The sequence below is a fragment of the Prinia subflava genome, chromosome 3, assembly GCF_021018805.1.
Source record: "Prinia subflava isolate CZ2003 ecotype Zambia chromosome 3, Cam_Psub_1.2, whole genome shotgun sequence".
Taxonomy (NCBI): Eukaryota; Metazoa; Chordata; class Aves; order Passeriformes; family Cisticolidae; genus Prinia; species Prinia subflava.
In genome coordinates, this window is record NC_086249.1 from 68,060,246 (window position 1) to 68,078,957 (window position 18,712).

The 18,712-nt window shown below is 40.7% G+C and overlaps 1 protein-coding gene across 1 annotated transcript in view; it reads left to right on the forward strand.

Annotated features, from left to right (window-relative positions):
• Window positions 1-4,265: 4,265 nt before the first annotated feature.
• Window positions 4,266-18,712, forward strand: part of UBAC2 (UBA domain containing 2) — an 88,278-nt gene continuing 73,831 nt past the window's right edge. Inside the window, exons 1-4 of the mRNA XM_063392352.1 lie at window positions 4,266-4,439; window positions 13,999-14,126; window positions 17,299-17,418; window positions 17,856-17,962. Of these exons, the coding sequence (XP_063248422.1) occupies window positions 4,409-4,439; window positions 13,999-14,126; window positions 17,299-17,418; window positions 17,856-17,962 (386 nt within the window). The 5' untranslated portion in view covers window positions 4,266-4,408. The remainder of the gene's footprint in view (window positions 4,440-13,998; window positions 14,127-17,298; window positions 17,419-17,855; window positions 17,963-18,712) is intronic.

The window sequence follows — 18,712 nt, forward strand, 5'->3', positions numbered from 1 at the left end:
AATATGTTTGTATTAGGATCTGGTTCCTGGTTATGCCTGCCATATGTTCTTGTTTTTCACAGGATCTCAACCTTTATTGAAATAAATTTATCCAAAATAAATGTGACACGGAATTTAAGTACCTTTAGGCAGTATTTTACAAGTACTTAGAGACCAAGCTGCTGATCAAGTTCTTGGTGCTGCACCTTGAACACAGAGGTGCCAAAAGCTGGGTGCATTTGGTGCCAGTGCTTAGGATCATGTGAGCAATGGTTAAAAGGGAAGTGTTGGTTAGGATGTGCAGTGTAAAAGTGCATGTGGCTCAGCTCCAGATAAGCCAGTACCTTAAACTGGCACTGGACTGTCATTGCCTGCCATCCAGCTGAAAAACAAGACACTGATGTGTTTGAGTTACTGAAGCAATAGCTGCTCACATTCACGTTACCAGACATTGACATGGTGTTCAGGTTTAACATGGCATTTTAAGCTTTGCAAGAACCAAAACGAATGGAACATGTTTGAGTATTCTAAATTTTTTATAATAGTGTGATGCAAAATCAATTGCCAAAATAACTGACAAAGCCCAATACTCCTTCAGTCGCTCTATTGCTCCTTATCAACTGTAAGCCTACCAGCTGTACATGGAAAGAACTAAGCTAGGAAATGTTCTGTGTCTTCTAGCTACAGTAAAAAACCCCTGAAACTATGTAATAAAATGATCACACTGGAGTTTAAGAGGACAGCAGGTCTGCTGCAGTATAAATTTTTGTTCACTTCTGAAGGAGTGAGAGAAATTCACTAATTTTGGAAAGGTACAGGTCAAATCAGTCTGATTTCAGCCCAGTGAGTCTCTGTCTTCTGTCCAGCCTCCTGTTCCTATGCAAGCTGCTATCAGCAAGCTGCACTGCTGCTGAATTTTCCTCTGCAGGGTATGTGTATTGCACAGCTGTTCTTCTTAACATCTTCTGTATCTGAACACGAAGGTTAGAAACTGTAGGGAGAAGTTACTGAAATCATTAAATTTAGCATTAACCTCTCTTTATGTATCTGTTAGTATTTCAGGTAATTTTAATAACTGCAAGAGCTACTATGAATGCCATGGAAACCCTAGACGTCAAAGAGACAGAGAACACTTGCAACTAACCTGCAGCATCATTAACCTGCAATGAGTTTAGTCAGAAAATTCCTAAGCGAGGTGTTACATTTCCACCCTGTTTTACTCTGCTGCTGTCCTTCATTCTCTGTGCCAGAGGAGCATCTGACTGTTGGAGATTAATTAGTAATTAAGAGTTGCTTCAGAAACATCACAAGTTCAGAGAAGAAAGCAACCTTGAAATCATGTTAGAAAATAGTAGAAATTTAATTCCAGTCTCCTGGGATTTTCTTTTGAGCAGGAAATTCAAATAACTTTCTTTTGACCATACCACGTTGACCCCACTAACTAGATGTAATAAACAAATGGGAGATATTCAAGCTGACATTTGAGCAGTGTCAAAGCCTTCTAAGCTTGCTCTGAGTAGATTAGTAGATAAGTGCTAGCCTTCCTATTCTGGGATATGTTCCAAGGCAAGCATGAGGACTGATGATTTCATTTAACTCCAAAGTAGTCAACACTGTATACTTAAATAATGCAAATAATTTGCTTAATTCTTATGATACACAACCAGTTGACAGCAAAAGTGTTGTGATAAAAATACTTCTCTGCTTGGCACTGTATCTGAGGGCAAAAACTACATTTCTTCTACTATTCAATCAGTATGTGAAACTATAATTATTAGCAAGAGGTGTGCAGTTTTCTCAAAGAAATACAGTGGATCTCATCTGCTCTAATCCCAGAAATATTGACATAATAATTTTGTTTTTTAAAACAAGGGACAGCGTAAGATATCTATAGATATTTATAAGATAGCAGCAAACAAATTGAGAGCCATCTCCCTGTATTCCAGCAGTTCTGACAAATCTGCAAGGGTTTTGGTTTGCTGTTGGGAGAAGCTTGCCAGCTATTGCTACTCATTCGGGTTTGCTGTATCTGTAAATGATAACAAGTCCACAGAGCTGCTTTCAAAATGGCCCTTAAACATTTCCCAAATGCATCCTCATTCAGTGGAATACATGCCTAAGTCTCTAGTATGTTCAGTGATTATGACTTGAATCCAATTCCAGTGCCTGACGTTGCAGAGGAGAATCCCTCTAATATGATTACCTTGCAGGACATCAATCTTGAGAAAACTTCAAAACAGAGCCTATAAGACAGGAAAACACTAGGTCTTGGCCCTTAGGACTCTAAACTTCTAAATAATGATTGCTCTGTCACTCAATTATGTGAGACTGTGAAAAGAAATAAAAGCAAGCTTTATCTTCAGCACTGAAACAACATTCCTAAGCCTATTACACAGGCAATACTGGAAAAGTTTTCAGGTTTTATCCTCACCTATACTAAAGCCAGATCCACAAAAAGGCTTAATTACTTTAAGTGGAGGTTAGTCAAAAAAGTTCAAAATGGTAATTAATTCAATAAGGATCCTCATTAGATCCCTAAAACTTCAGGAGATACCCAAGCTTTTCCCAAAGAAGTTTCACACTGGAACTATTACAAGCTTTGCAGGCTTCGCACCTCCTTCTTTACCTTCCATTCCTTAGAAATGAGGGTTGCCTGTCACTTTTGTGTGGTTACAGACATTCAGCAGTGCACTGGGAAGACAGAGTTTGCATATGTAGCATACAGCAGCCAGAGTCATTTGCATTTGAAAGAAAGAAGGAAAATTTCTGTAGCAAATAATTTCTTCCAGCTGTGCTTTAACAGCAGAGAGTAAGCTTGTTGTCTGTAGCCAAAGACACAAAGTACACCATAGGTTTCATGCTGTGAATCCAATTTAGATTCTTTTCGGAGGAAAGAACCTCAGCTTGGGATAAGTCAGGATTTCCAATGTGCTATCTCTTTGTCTCTTCCTCCTGACTGGTTTAGACATACCTCCTGCTCTGTGAGCGGATTGCGAGTCCCAATCCCACCTGATGCAGGCCTTGTACAGAGAGGACAAACGAGCAACAGAAATCTGAAGTTAGTTCTGGAAATTGGCCATTTTAAAAATACATGCTGATGTGCTGATCATAGCTGAAGTCTTTGTGGACCAAAGCATAAGGTCTTTTTATGTCCCCTTGGCAGTGTTTAAGAGATTATGTTTACAAAGATTCAGGAACTCAGCATTTCTGAGTGCTAGCTAATAGTTGCATTTGAATGCAAATATTAAAATGCATTTTTATGGTATATTCTAAAATTTATGGAATATAAGAAATAGATGACTTACCTATTTTTTATTATTATTGGTTGCCTACTTAGATATTGTTACCTAGCTGACAAGTCACATTTTACAGTTCCAGAGTGGCATTTGTTTTCAGTGTTGTACTGCAGTCTGGTAAATGTGACTTTGAGGCACACAGTTCCATCACCACACGAACACAAAGCACACACACCTTGTGCTGCAAAGCACTGTCACCTTTATAAATACCTAGCAAGACTTATTTCAGTAAAGTCTGATTTCTACATTTTCTTTGAAAATGACAGCAAAATTTGGTGCCCTAATAGTTTCAGATTTATGATACAGTATCTCCTATGAAATCAGGAATTGGCTCATCTCATGGTGCCTACCATGCTGTTAGAGAGCTGGAGTCTGATGTGCCATTAGAGCTCGTGGTGATCTGTTCAGTGCTGTCCCTTGGTGGAGCCTGGGGAGTAATTAGTTTGATCCAGAAGCAGACACCGTCATTTGGCCACCTGAGAAGCTCTCCCGACTCTGCTGCCTGTATTGGCTCTGTCTCCGTTCGCTGTAATGACAGCTTACCCACGGCTCCTAATGAGACATTCACCTGCTGCACTCCCCACATTAGGGTGAGCCTCGAGGGCAAGAGTTTTCCAAAGGGTAACAGTCAGGCTTCCTCGAGGCACCTACAAATTTAAAATTTAAATCGTGTTGAATCACGAAATCACAGAATAGGTAGGGCTGGAAGTGGCTTCTGGAGATCGTTTAGGCCAATGCCCCAGCCAAGGCAAGGTCACCTGGCGCAGGTGACACAGGAATGTGTCCAGTGGGTTTTGAATGTCTGCAGAGAGGGAGACCCCACGCCCTCCCTGGGCAGCCTGTCCCGGTGCTCTGCCACCCTCAGTGGAAAGAAGTTCTTCACCCTTGTGAAGACAGGAGTAATTACAGATAACACACGCACGCCGAAGCGCCGCCCGCGCTCCCCCGCCTGCCCGGCGGGCCCGGCAGGGGGCGCCGCCCGGTCGCCTGGCGGCGGCGTTTGGCCCATCGCGGCCGCCTTAGCCGTCCCCAGCCCCGGCCCCGGCCCGCCGCGGCTCTTCAGGGGCTGCCCGAGCTCGGGGGCTCCGCCAGCCGCGCCCGCCGGCCGGGCCGGGCCGGGCCGCGCCGCTGCCATGTTCACCAGCACCGGCTCCAACGGGTTCTGTGAGTACCGGCGCCGCCGCGCTCCGGGGAGGGCGGCGGGCAGGGGTGGGAGCGCGGGCGGCAGCCGGCCCCGGGGGAGCCGCTGGCTTCGGTCCCTTCTTGGCTGGACTTTTAAACTACGTGACGGCGGGAGGAGCCGCGGGTGTGTCTGTGTATGTGTCTGTGTGTGTATATCTGCCGTTGTGTGTCCGTGTGTGTCTGTGTCTCTGTATGCTTACATGTATTTCCATACATCGAAATAGAGCTCTATGCCAAGATACGTATCAGAAAAAGCAAAACCCCTTATTTTCTTAATGTGAAATTAAACTTAGTTTTTAAAACCAGTTTCTTGATAAGGCAAACGTAAGGACTAACGTGCCCCTAGCTCTTCTTAGCTTTATTTTTATGCACAGCAATGTAAATAATTTCATGTCCCGGTGCTACCTGAGCTGACTTCGCAGGTATCTAGGATTGGCCCTGAGCTTGTTTACAGGACACAGAATCTGCAGCGTCTGGAAGCGGCAGTGAGGAGCTGACCTGCCTGCCGTGTGGACTTGGGCACCCCAGTCCTAAGAGCAGGCGAGGACAAATGCTAAGTCAAAGCTTTGCTGACTAACTGCGTGCTCCATACAAAATGGATGGGAGTGTCCGCCTGCTGAAGGGCAGGAGGGCTCTGCAGAGGTTTCTGAACAGGCCCGATCATGGGCTGAGACCCAACAGGATGAGTTCAGAAAGGTCAAGTGCTGGGTCCTGCACTTGAGTCGCAACCACTCCAGGCAGCACTACAGATCTGGAGAAGAGTGGCTGGAAAACTGCCTGGAGGAAAACGGCCTGGTGCTGGTTGACAGCCAGCTGAACATGAGTCAGTGTGCCCAGGTGGCCAAGAAGGCCAGTGGCATCCTGGTCTATGTCAGCAATAGTGTGGCCAGCAGGACCAGGGATTGTCCCTCTGTACTCAGCACTGGTGAGGCCACACCTTGAATACTGTGTTCAGTTCTGTGCCCCTCAATTTAGGAAGGACATTGGGGTGCTGTAGCATGTCTAGAAAAGGGCAAGGGAGCTGATGAAGTATCTGGAATGAATGTCCTATCAGGAGTGGGTGAGGGAGCTGGGATTGTTTTGCTTGGAGAAAAGGAGGTTCAGGGATGATTTTACCACTCTTTATAAGTACCTGAAAGGAAGCAAAGTGGGGTTGGCCTCTTCTCCCAGGTCACCAGTGATGGGACAAGATGAGAGGACTTAGCCTCAAGCTGTACTAGGGGAGGTTCAGGTTGGACATTGGGAGGAATTTCTTTACAGGAGGGATAATTAGATATTGGAATGGGCTGCCCGAGGAGGTGGTGGAGTCACTGTCCCTGGAGGTGTTTAAGAAAGGGCTGGAATGTGGCACTCAGTGCCATGGTCTTGTTGACAAGATGGTGTTTGGTCACAGGTTGGACTTGATGATCTCAGAGGTCTTTTCCAACTTAATTGATTCTGTGATTCTGTGAAATCTGTTCAAGTGTGAAAGCACCCTCTGACTAGGGGGTAGTAATTCTGGCATTTTAAAAGGGATGTTAGTTGTAGCTGTATTTCGTATGAGGAATCCAAAGAAGAGAAGAGTGTTTTTTCAGATGGATCTGATAATATTCTATCTTTATTAGCAGCTCCCGATTTTTCATCCCTCCCTGTGCCCTCCAATAGATACTGTAGAGAGACCTTTCAATGGCATGTGTACAATTCTATGAGAAAGAATGTAGGAGGAAAAGTATCCTTGTTAGACTGAATGGGCGGAAAGTCATGGTCAGTATTTACAAGTTTTTCCAGGTTTAGTCCATCAGAAGGATGAGTGGGAAGTGGTTGTCATAAGAAACATATTTGTGGTTGGAAAAAACCGTAGACAGTATGTCATTCTGCAGAAAGAAAATCATAGAATTATAGAATATCCTGATCTGGAAAAGACCCACAAGGATTATCAAGTCAATCAACTTCTAGCCCTGCACAGGACAGCCCAAGAATCACACCATGTGCCTGAGAGCATTGTCCAAAAGCTTCTTGAACTCTGTCAGGCTGGTGTGTGATCACTTCACTGGGGAAGTGTTCCAGTGCCTGGTTACTCTTTAGATAAATAACTTTTCTAACCTAAACCTTCCCTGACACAGCTTCATACCCAGTGTTGTACATTTTTTTTTCCTTCTCAAAACTGAATGCAACATACATTCTTACTGAACTTACCTGTTGACCTAAAGTGTTTTTTACAATAAAGCTTGGCTGGTACAGGTGCACTGAGAAACTCCAGTAGAGGCATGGATTCGGGTGCAGTGACATATGCTCACCTAGGGCACAACTGCTTCAGGTGTCCCTGTGTCCTCAGGCTTGTTTCTGTGTGTGTGTAGCAGACGTTGCTGCAGTAGCAGCAGGTGTGTGGGATTCTGCCACTGCTGCACAGAATCTGATGGTTCAGGTAGTTAATGAATTGGTGCCTGACGTTGCACCAGGGAACCATATGTGTGTGTTCTGCCCCTGGGGCTTGGGAACCTCTGGCAGAAGGCAGTGTTGGTGGATAGTGGGACGTGTATCAGTGACCCTGAATAAATTAAATGGACACCTGGTTTAGCAGCAATAGCAATGATTGTGCCACGTCACACTGAAGGCTCCTACAGCCTGCTGTGCCATCTCTGACAGACTGATTAGCACCTAAAATGTTAGGATGAGGAGATATAAATGTAAAAACAAACATACCTGGTACATGGTACAACTATGAGATAGGGAAGCCAAGAAACAAAGGACATCACCTTTTAAAAGGACAAAGACAGCCCTTGCTGTGGAAACTGTGTTCTGTTATCCGGAATAATGGATGAGCTGGTATGCTCTGGAGAAAGAGCCAGTGGCTCTGGGTACTAGTTGGAGACACAGCACAGACATATGCAAATGGCTTGTCAGAACACCAGCTCAGTTGAGCTGACTTGTCAAAGAGCATTGCAGTGTTCTCAGGGGGCATCCTGGCAGCACCTGGCTTTAGGTGTGCTTGAGAGGTGTGCTGTGATGCCAAACCCAGGCTGGTTGCTTGTGTTGCAGTCTGCTGGCAGCTCTGGTCCTGTGAGCAACGCTGCTGAAATACTTGAGCAGTTCTGCAAAGGCTCGCATGAGTGTGTGAATGGCCTGGCTGTTTGCTTTACTGTAGTGTACTTAGTTTGCCAAGAGGCTGCGTCCCAGGAGCAAAGTATAGTACACAGGAAGGCTTTCCATTATAAGACACAAAGGCCTTACCAACACTTCAAACCAGTTAGACCAACACAAAGCCTTTCTGCAGACATTGTAATATCCCCTCCCAATGTTCTTCATGTCATTAATGTAGCACACGGGAGCCTAGTGGGAAAGCTTGCTAAGAGTTATTAAGGTAAAACTTGAGTCCATCTTTTAAAGCATATACACTTGTTACATCTGGAAAATATTTGACTACTTTGACTACTGCACACAAGCTATTTCTTGTAGTGGGAGCAAGGAGAATCCTTTGAACTTGCTAGTGCAACTTAGGCTTTTACCTCTGTGAACCTTGTAGTGCAGTGCTAGCAATTTGTTAAAATCCCCCAAGGCAAGAAGGGATCTCTGTGCTCCTCTGCTTGCATAACTGGCAGGACTGAACTCTGTTGTGCAGAGGCGTCGGGAAAATAATAAAGCTATGTAAATTAATGCTTTGTGGTGTGACTGAAGGGAAAATGAAGCATGTACTGAATACATAAGAGTTTTGTACATAACAGTGTTATACAATACAGTACTATATGGGAAAGCAAATTAGCTTTGTACATCAGCATACCACAGTGCAGCCTGGTTAGCTTGAGCCCTGGGAGCAGCTTAGCATTGAAGGCCACAAAACTGTGGTTATTCTGCTTCTGCAGAGCTAGCTCATTTCATTTCAGGCTCGTATGGGGATCTCTGTATATTCTTGTGGTGTAGCCCTACCTGATATTTCTTACAGTGTATACTAAAAGTAGTATGGTAACATGGCTCTCCAGTGGAAGAAAAGTTTGCAGAATGGGGTGAATATTTTTGTTACTTTCAACCTGATTCAGTTTCTATTTCAAGTGTTGCTTTTAGAAACAAAGGTTTTCTTTTTTTTTTTTTTTTTTAATTATTCTTTTTATATCTCCTTTTTTTAATACTTTGTGACCTAGGCTACACCCAGCAGTTTTCTAAACAGTAAATGTATAAGCAAGTGGTATGATTACAGTCTTACCTGTGTCTTTAAAAAATAGATTTAAAGCATGATCACAGGTTTCTCTATTAACTTTCTTAGTACTAATATTATTCACCTCTCAGCTTCTGGATTGAATTTAGAAGCAGTTGGTGAAAAACTATTCCTGCAATGATACTCTTACTATTTTCACTTGCAAACAAACGTCACTGCTAGTTGGTGAGTCCACTGCTGGTTCTTGGACAGATCTTGGAATAAAACAGATTAAAATATCTACGTGTTGGTTTAATGCAGGAAGAACAACCCCCCCAGAATGAAGATTCCAGAAGTGCATTTGGGAAGTACTGCGCATTCAGATGTGTATCAGTTATGGTTTAATTCACAGATCTTGTGTATAAGTCTGGAAACCTTTGAACCCCTCAGGGAAACACCTAGGGCTTTGCCCTGGAAGAATATACCATAGAGTTTCCCCTCCCTAGGCTGAAAGAAAAGACTTCTCCCATGGTGCCCTGCAACACTACCTTGATCTACCCCAGTTTTGCTTTCCCCATATGTCCCCAGTTCTCGTGGTTTCTCCTTTCCCTGTTTCCCCATTGGTGTGGTATCCCTGGTGGCCTGCCCCCATGTCCCGTATAGGTCTTTGCCCTGCCCTTGTACTGCCCCTTGCCCTCAGACCATTGGCTCCTGACCCCCTACTTAACCTTGTGCACACCTTGATCTTGGTCTTCTGTCCCTGATCCCTTTGGCATGCTGGAGGTAACAAGCCTTTGCTGGAACTTACCATACAGAAGGCCCTTCTTACCTCTCTTTGCTGAGCTGGTGTGGTGTGTGTGGTGTGTGGGCCTGACTGCTTTGCCTGAGTGCCTGCCCAAGCGGCTTTTCCAGAAGAGATGCTTATTGGGGAAAGGCAGCAGCAACCACCATCTAAATTCCGTGTTGCTACATATAACCATTTAAAACTGGTTTGTGGGTATTTCATGCCATTTTAGTAGACCCCAGCAGTTAATTTTCTGTTTGAAAGTGATGTGCCTGCCTTATAGCAGCTGGGTTTGGGAAAGCTGCGGATGATAGTGGAAAGAAAAGAGTTGTTACACAGCATGTTTTGTCTGCAGCTGTGGTGTAAGCTCAGTAGGGCTTTTCCCCACAGAAATTGCCCTGAGCTAATTTGAGCTTCTGCAGCCACTGCTCATCAGCTGGCTCATCACTTCACATCAGATGGCAGTGAGATTCATTCCCAAGTCAACACCTGAGTCTTGAGCCTGGAATAGCAGTTCAGAGGGGGGAAGCTGTTCCTACAAAATCTCTTCTGCAACAGTAGTTTGGTCTGGCTGCCTGTTTTGCCATGCCCATCTGCTGTCTCTTCACCTGTGAGTAGTGAACAGGCAGGGACAGGAAATAATTTCAAGAACTGTAGCTGTTGCATGTAGCTTCCCATTCTTGCCATTAGTACAATGGTGATTTCTGACGCCGACTTGGTAGTTGTGCCCTAAACCTCCCCCTCAGTTTGTGACAGATGGACGCTTGTATCCTTCACCCTCTGTACTTTGGAAGAGGCACTGGCAACCAGCAGAGTGGTAGGTTGTTGAAGAGGATCTGTGGGCTTTGTAGTAAGTGCAGGGATGGAATGTGGAGGCTTGGAAGTGGTTTTCTCATTTATGTCTCATTTTAGGATCAGCTTTGCATTGCACAGTTGGTGGCATGAAGGTTTTGACACTTGCCCATGAGATTTTGAGGGCAGTTTTGTGGGGAGGAACTTCTCGATTGCACCAGGAAGAAGCAAAGATCTGTAGTGAAAGCTAATTCCTTGCTCTTTATCATAGCATGGGCATATTCTGCTGGTTATTAACAAAATTTCTCTGTGTACTTAGGTGCATGCTCAGTAGATGTGTTGCAGCATCAGTGCTAAAACTGCCTCTTTGTCGCCCTGGTTTTGAAGACTTTTCTAAGCCTTCTGTACTGTTCTTCATATTGGAGTCAGAAGTTTTACTTTATCACAGTTTGTACTATAAACAATGGCCATGTTTTGCAAACTGTTGTTTGTTGTTTAAAAGTTTTTAGGTGGGAGGAGGAAGTTGATTGACAGTCAGCTTGATCAATATGGTTTGAGAGGTGGAATTCCACCCTCCAATCCACGGTCGCCATAAGAAATGTATAAAATAGAGATTTGTAAATAAACTTGTCCCTTTTTCCTGCTTTGCTCACCAGTGTGTCCTTGTGCAGTTCTTTTCATGTCATCTTTTTTTAAAGAAATGCCACGTAAGGAGCACTTTGGGATTGCAAATTTATTCCAAGATCTTTGAAGACAGTATTTGATATATTTTAACTTTCAAGGTCAAAATGAGAGCTTATCCTTCCATTCTTCTTTCTCTGTGTGGTATAAAGACACTGTGTTTTCTCCTTCTTGTACACATTTGCACTGGTGCTGCCACCTGACTGCTGCCCTAGTAGGTTTGTGGTAACTATTTCCATCTCACACATGGTTGCACATTAATTGGATTAAAATACTGCTTTCTATATGTTACCTTTGCATTGTAAGTAAGGAATTTGACTTGGATGTCAGAATGCCCTATTGTGCAAACTCTGGTATTGTTTGTCATTTTTGATCTGACATGGTTGAGGCATTCCACAGCGGGGGGAAGGTTGCTCCTTCCCCGTGACCCCACAGCAGTCCTTGAGAAGGATCTATATGCTGTGGAGGGATAAAGTAAACTGCTACGCTGTGCAGTGAAACACTTGGAAAAAGAATTTCAGAGGATGCATTGTTATATTTTTCAAGTTCACCAGACAAGAGCAAACTCAACTATGATGACATTATGAGAAGCTGGAGAGTACAAGTTTCCATCACTCACGTGATGTTCCCTGTGGGTGACAGTCAGATTTATGGGTTAGTTGCTTCTGTGGTTTTTCACTTGGTGACAAGTCTAATAATAAGTACTTTTACTCTGTATCAGGGTTTAAAATGTCTAAGCTGAAAGCTAAAAGGAGGCTCTTAATAAAAATGTGTGTTCACACTTTTGAAAGAAACATAAGGTTCTGTTGGTTGGTTATTTTTGAAAGCATTCAAATTAGGAATTAACTTGATAGGATAAAGTATTTCAAGTGTATATTACCTGTAATGTAAAAATGATTTAACAATAAAAAAGTTGCAGTAAAATCTACATAGTAAATCTGTACAGAAAAATATAGTCACAGTGGGATATCTAGAGACTTCATTGTTGTGTGTGTCAGTGGTGAAGTGATCCTTATGTAAAGAGTTTTGTAGAATTAATTAGTTCTTGTGAAAATTCTTAAAATTCATGAAATAATGTAAATGCATTTGATAGTAAAATAACAATTTTTATCAAACTTTGGTTCAGAAATGTTTACTGTTGTGACTTACTACAATTCTTCTGAATTACACTGTACTTACAAGTATCAAAAATCTGTATCCTGATTATAAAATTGACCTTTTCACATTTAGAAATGTTAATTTAACTAAGTTAACTGATGGTGTATTGCTTGAGGTTTCAAGTGAATATGTGTATGCATTGGCTACATAGTAGCTTTCAGGGAGCTCCAGCTTCTTTTTTCTTCCCAGTATTGTAGAGTACTCTGATGGCTTCAGTTGGTTTTGAAAAGCCCAACTGAATCAGAGGAATGAATGATTTTTAAAAATGGATGTCTAAAGAGTATAGACTTTTTTTTGGACAGAAAAAAGAAAGAAAAAAAAAAAGCCAAAGAAAGATACTAGATTGAAATATGGACAGTTTTCTTGGATTTAAGGAAAGAATCAGCCAGAGTTTCTGCCCGGGTGTCTCATACAATCGTAAAAGTAGATCTTATATTTAGCATAGAAACATCAACCTGTGTCAATCCAAGTCACTGCCTAATTTCTATAAAAAGATGATTCTTCAAGGCTATACTTGCTTAAATGGAAACTGCATGTTTGAATAATGAACTGAAAAGGTATGGGTGTAGACTGAAATACTAGTTTTACAAGTTTTCATTATGATATACATAGAGGTGTTTTCTTCACATGGTGAACATCAGAAGACTGCAGACTTCAAGGTGGCAAACAGCTAACACTGCCCATCAAAGTAATTCTTGATGTCATCAGTTAATGCTTGGATGGAGATCATGCCTAGACTATGTAGCAAGAGCCGTATTTTCGATGGCGATGGGATTGTGCCATAATTAAGATCTCTTTGGTGCCTATTGCCATCTGCTTTTTCGAGCAGTTCACTGTTCTAATGTGCAGCAAATGTTGAAAAAATCGTTCATGGTATTCACTTTAATCTGGACAAGTAGTAAATATAAATGTAAGTGTAGTAAATGTTTATTGTTTCATGCAGTTTTGTTCCTCCTGTGCTCTTGTTCTTTATTCCCCATTAGTACTTTTAAAGTAATTTCATTGCTCCTTTTATTATATTAAGGAGAATGACAACAGAGCTATGGATTTTGTAGTGCCCTGCAAAAACAGTTGTCTGAAAATAAATGGATTCTGTGCCATAGCTGAGGTGTTTGGAAAGGAAGAAAATGTGATTCAGGTTGCAAATGTGAAAAGGAGAAAACTCATAAAATAAATAATATTTCAGAGTATCTTTGTTGGCTTGAGTTGTTTGGCAAGAGTTTGTTTTATTGCATCTACTGCACCAACAGGTTAGGGTGCATTGCTGGCTATGCTCCTGCTGGACATTCTACTTGGCAGATTTTAGGGAATGTGAAATGTGTATTGCAGATTTCACTGTTCTTTGCTTGCTTTCTTCTGGAAGTCCTTTCTGAAATTCATGTCCCTAGAGGGAAAGAAGTTCTGAAATCACAAATATCTCGATCTAGTAATTTCTTTATAAATAATTGTAATGATTGAATGGAAGGAAGATGAATATCATGTGAATTTACTTAAATATGTTTCCTTGAGTGGTGGATCCAAGTGCAGTGGTGAAAAAATCCACTTATTCCCATGGTTCCTGCTTCATAGCCTCTAAGAAAAAGCTAATCTTAATCCATAACGCAAAGGAAATAGAAGTATTTAACTAGATGTACATGTATATTTTGGTTGAAAAAAAGAGTGATTATTTTATTTCCTGAAATGTGATTGAACCTTAGAAGGGCAGTATAGGAGGACATGACGTCTGTAGGTGCAAAGAACTTAGGTTTAATTGTAGCCAATTTCATGAGACAATGTTGGAGACAAAATGTTTCATTAATATTTAACTGTCATTAGTATCTTTAAACATTTCCTTTGATTAGTGTGTTCTTCCCATCTATTTGCAAATTTTTGAGAACTTGGGAAGTTGTTGAGCTGAAAAAGTCAAGGTAGTGTCACTGCTGTTATGTCTTCCGGTCACGTGTTTAAATATGTCACTTTCTGAATGTGAAAGACTTTTCTCTAAAATGATTTGATTGTTTATTTGTTTTGTCTTTAAGATAAAGCGCCTTTGTCAAAGAGTTTGTTACTAGTCCCAAGTGCCATCTCGATTCTGTTGACTCTGCTCTTCCAACATTATCAGAAGTTCTTTACATATAACCTACAAGCTGTAAAAGAGGATTTTCAGGTAAGAGCCTGTTCACTTTGTTTGAAAAGAGACTGCAAACTGTGGTCTTCCATGTGATTTTTCCCTACAGTCTATTTGTCCTCTGGTTCTCTCCCTTTGTTCACTGCTGTGACCAGCTTGTTCTTACTTTTTTCTATGTCATCCCAGCATGCTACTTTTTGGAAAACAACTGATCTGAGAAAAAAAACCTGATCTGAAATAAAGAACATAGCTTTTCACTTCTTTTTCTTGTCTGGGAAATTACTTGGTTTGTTGTTTTTCCTTTCAGGCATTAGCATTTGGAAACTTGCTGTAAATGAAGTGCAACTTAACCCATTTAATAATACAAATATTTTGATATGAATATCAGTATGTTATTGTGCCTAATTTTTGAGGCTGAAGAGGGCTATTTTGATTAGGCATACTGATTATAAATTATTTATTTTAACAAAGGAGGCCATAACTTTCATTCTCTAACTAACTGTTGTAGTTACTTGTGGAAAACTAAACTTTGCCTGTTGAATAGGACTGCTGCTTCTAAATTGAAAATTCTAGGTGATCAGAGAGTTTGTCATGCTCTTCAGTAATTGGCTGAATTGGTTAATTTCTTATTCATTCCTGTTTCAAACTAAGATACTCTATCTTTTAGGTATTATATCTTGTAAGGTTTTATTTTAAATTTAATAAAGAATCCTGTCATATCAGCTCTAAATATTGAAATGTACTTAAAAGTGATTAGGTAAGTTCTGTGGGTATTGGTTTTGGGATGTTTTTTAATTTTTGGAAGTTGCAAACTACTGCTCAATAGAGAAGGGTCAGCAAATGCCTCTGTGTTTATTTTGTCCCACAGATTTTATAGTTGCATCAAATAAAAGATATGTATTCAACTTAGCGTCTTTGAGGATGCCAGCTGTAGCCTGTAAGCTTTAAAAGATTATTAGACCTAGCTAGTGATGCTCTGTGCTATTGCACTCTGTAATCTTTCTTGTCAAGAGCAAAAGCTTTATTGTAATAATAAATTACAGCTCTACAAGAACACTACTCGTATTTTCCAAGTGTCTTGCTGATGCTGTGCAGTGAAAATACATAAATGATGTCTACCTTCTAAAAATGTTACAGGCAGGTGTTTGGAGAGGGGAATGAAAAGGTCTGAGAAACTATTCCAATTTAAAATGGAAATTGTGAGTTTGAGATTTATTTGTTTGCTTTGCAATTTGTGTTCAGAGGAATTCTCTCTTTCCATTTGATCTGCTGCAAAACAGTAGTAGCTGCATTTTATTCAAAGAAAACATCTCTACTATATCTGAACCATAAACACTTGCAAGTATCTGTAAAAGCTATGACACTTTTATTGTGGTGCTTTGGGGAATTTGTGAGTTTGGAATTTTTATTTCATGAGATTGTTTCACTTATTGCCACAGCCTTTGGAGCAAGCTATATACTATATCCCTGAGTACCTCTGAGATCAGAGAGGGGATTGTTTAACTCCTGTCTGGTGCTAGTATTCAAATGAGAACTCTTAAAAGAAAATTAGTTTAGAATAAATTCACCTGCAAGGGTGTGTTTAATAGAAAGGAATTTTTTCAGGGGCTGAACAAACATTTTGGATGATGGATTTTAACATTTCTTAAAGCTGGTAGAGAGCACACAAATTAAAGTGAACATTTCAAGAAGAGTACATTTGATTTGGATGGCAAAATATGTGCTGTTCAAAATGAAAAGATCCTTGTGTCCATACAGAGGGCCCTCAAGAGCAGTGAAGATGCTGTGTGTAAAAGATCTTATTACATCTTTCATTACGTCATATCTGTGTCTTTTTCAAGCTGGCTAAAGCAAAGAGCAGTAAAGCCAGAAGCCTTTCACAGTCTGTGTGAGGGCTGCTCAGTTAGTGCATGTCATGAAATACTCAGCTACAAGGCCAGAGTCCTGCCAGTCTCGGCTTCACGAGGGGTGGTACTCAGGCTGGGGTTTAAAATTGTGCATGCTGACATGGGATAGTGGGAAAGGTGAGTGAAGTGGATTGGGGCCAATGCTGTTTAGTGTCTTCATTCATACCATGGACATTCTCTCAAAAAGCCTGTGGGTGTGTAAGACTTGGATTTGTAGTTGTTACACCTGTTAGTTCTGCAGCCACTTAGAGCAGGAGGAAAGGGTCAATAGGAACCTTAGTTCAGTAAAGGCAAATGCAAACTCCTGCAGCAGAGAAGAGTAACACCATGAACCAGTACAGGCTGTGGGCTGAGCAGCTGGAAATCACTTTACAAGAAAAGCCCTGGGGGTCCTGGTGGCAGCTTAAATTGAACATGAACCAGCAATGTGGCATTGTGGCTTCCTAGTGCAGCCCAACAGCACCCCGGGCTGCATTAGGAAGAGCCTCACAAGGAGGCCTGGGTGATGATCACCTCTGTTCAGTCTCAGTGAAAGCAGTCTGAAGTGTTGTCCCTTGTGCTGGACTCCTGAGTACAAAATTGACCTTGACATGTTCCAGAGAATCCAGTGAAGAGCCACCAGGCTGGTCAGGGGCTGGAACATTTGGTATATGAGGAGAGGCTGAGAGAGCTGGGATTGTTTAACCTGGGGAAGAGAAGGTTTAGGGTAGATCTTACCTGTGTGTGAAAATACCTAATGTGAGGGAGCAAAAAAGGCAGAGCCAGGCCCAGTGAAAGGACAAGAAGCAATGGGCATGAATTGAAATACAAGAAATTCAATTTAAAGTAAAAGGTTTTTACTGTAAGACTGATGGAACAGAGGAACAGTTTCTGTCCTTAGAGATGTTCAAGGCTCAACTTGACATGGTTCTGAGGAAGCTGATCTGATTAGACCTTCTTAGAACAATTGCACGGTACTAGTTTAGATCTAGAGGTTGCATCAAAAATTTTTTTTTCATAATTCTAAATTCACTGGGGTTGTGATTTACACTTTTATTTGTAAGTGTAAACTAGGAACCTAAAAGTGTATTTGATTTAATTTCAATTGTTTATTTATTTTAACAGTTAGACATCTGCCTTGAAAACATTTTAAAGAGACTTCTTGAACTCTCCATAACATGCTACTCTCTCTGTATTTCCCTTGTTAACTGTTCTGCATTCCTGTTATCTGACTCCAGTATTGCATTCCTTCTGAGCACAAATTCTGTAAAGAATTTCCTTGAAGAAGAGTGGCTTACCTTGCTGTATGGTCATTAACCTTCCAGGTTTGGAGACTTGTATGTGGAAGAACAATATGTCTTGATTTGAAAGACACATTCTGCAGCAGTCTGCTTATTTACAACTTTAGAATATTTGAAAGAAGATATGGCAGCAGAAAATTTTCAGTAAGTTCCAGTTTTGAGGTGTTTTTTAATAGAAACTTTTCTATACAGTTTAGTCCTGTACTCTTGGGTGAATACTGCAGTTTTATTTCTAGTGTATTGTATAGAAGTATATGTTAAAGGGTTTTAAAGATAATTTGGTTTTAATAAATTTAAATTTATATTGAAAATATCTTAGAGTAGATGGATTATTCCAATTGCTGTTTGCAACTGTATCAGTTGTAAGATATCAGACCCATTGAATTTAATTTTGGAAACAATCTTACTCTTGATTCTTCAGTATCTAGACAAGTAGACCTGGAATTACATTGTGTTAAAGATTGAATTTGTCTTAATTGAGCCAGTATAGAGGTTTTCTTATTTTTTCTTATATTTAGAGGTATATCAAAACCTTATTTTGAAACTGTTGAATTGATTCAAATTAACCTTTTTCTTTCCAGTCTTTTTTACTGGGCGCTTGGATTCTCTCAGCTTTGTTTGATCTTCTCCTTGTAGAAATCACTCAGTATATATTTGGCATCACCATCAACAGTTTGCCTTCTGGTTTGTAAGTAGCTTTTAATGAATTGCTTATTTTAGATACAGTTTCAAGGGATTCTTTTCTGAAGATTTTATTTTAAAAATATTTTCTTCATGTAACACTTCAAATTAATTTAATCGTTTTTTGAACTGAAATGTAACGGTCCTTGGCACAACTATTGTAATTTCAAGCATTTATTTCTTAGCTATGATATGTGTTTAATTTATAATTTATCCGCATGATGATTACTTTCCAATCTGTTAGTCTCATTTCCTCTGTTAACATTATTGCAACATGGCTTGCAGCGCACAAATTATTTCTGTATTTGTTCAGTCTAAATTGTTTGGATCCATTCAATTAGTAAAAACTAGAATCAGGCTGTGCAGATTTCGGTCTTAAATCAGAAAGGCATCAGAACTGTAAGTCATGTGCTTTATGTTCACTTTTAAATGCATATGCTTTTCATATTGATTGAGTACCAGAGCTTGTTACTCCATTTTGTGCTTGCAGCTGAAGTTCTTACAGCTTTAAGGTGTTCAGTGGTTCAGTTTTGCATAAGCTATATTTGAGATTTCTGCACTTAATAAAAGATACGCATATTAGAGTAGAACCACAGAGCTTGCAATTCTTTGTAGTTAAACTTCTGGCAGGTGAGATCACAGAGACTTGAATTTCCATGTCTTGCACACTCTGAGGTAATAATAAAAGCTCTTGGAGTAAGATTTTTAATATTAAACACCATAATAGACTTCTTTTTTATTTCTACTTTTCCAGAGC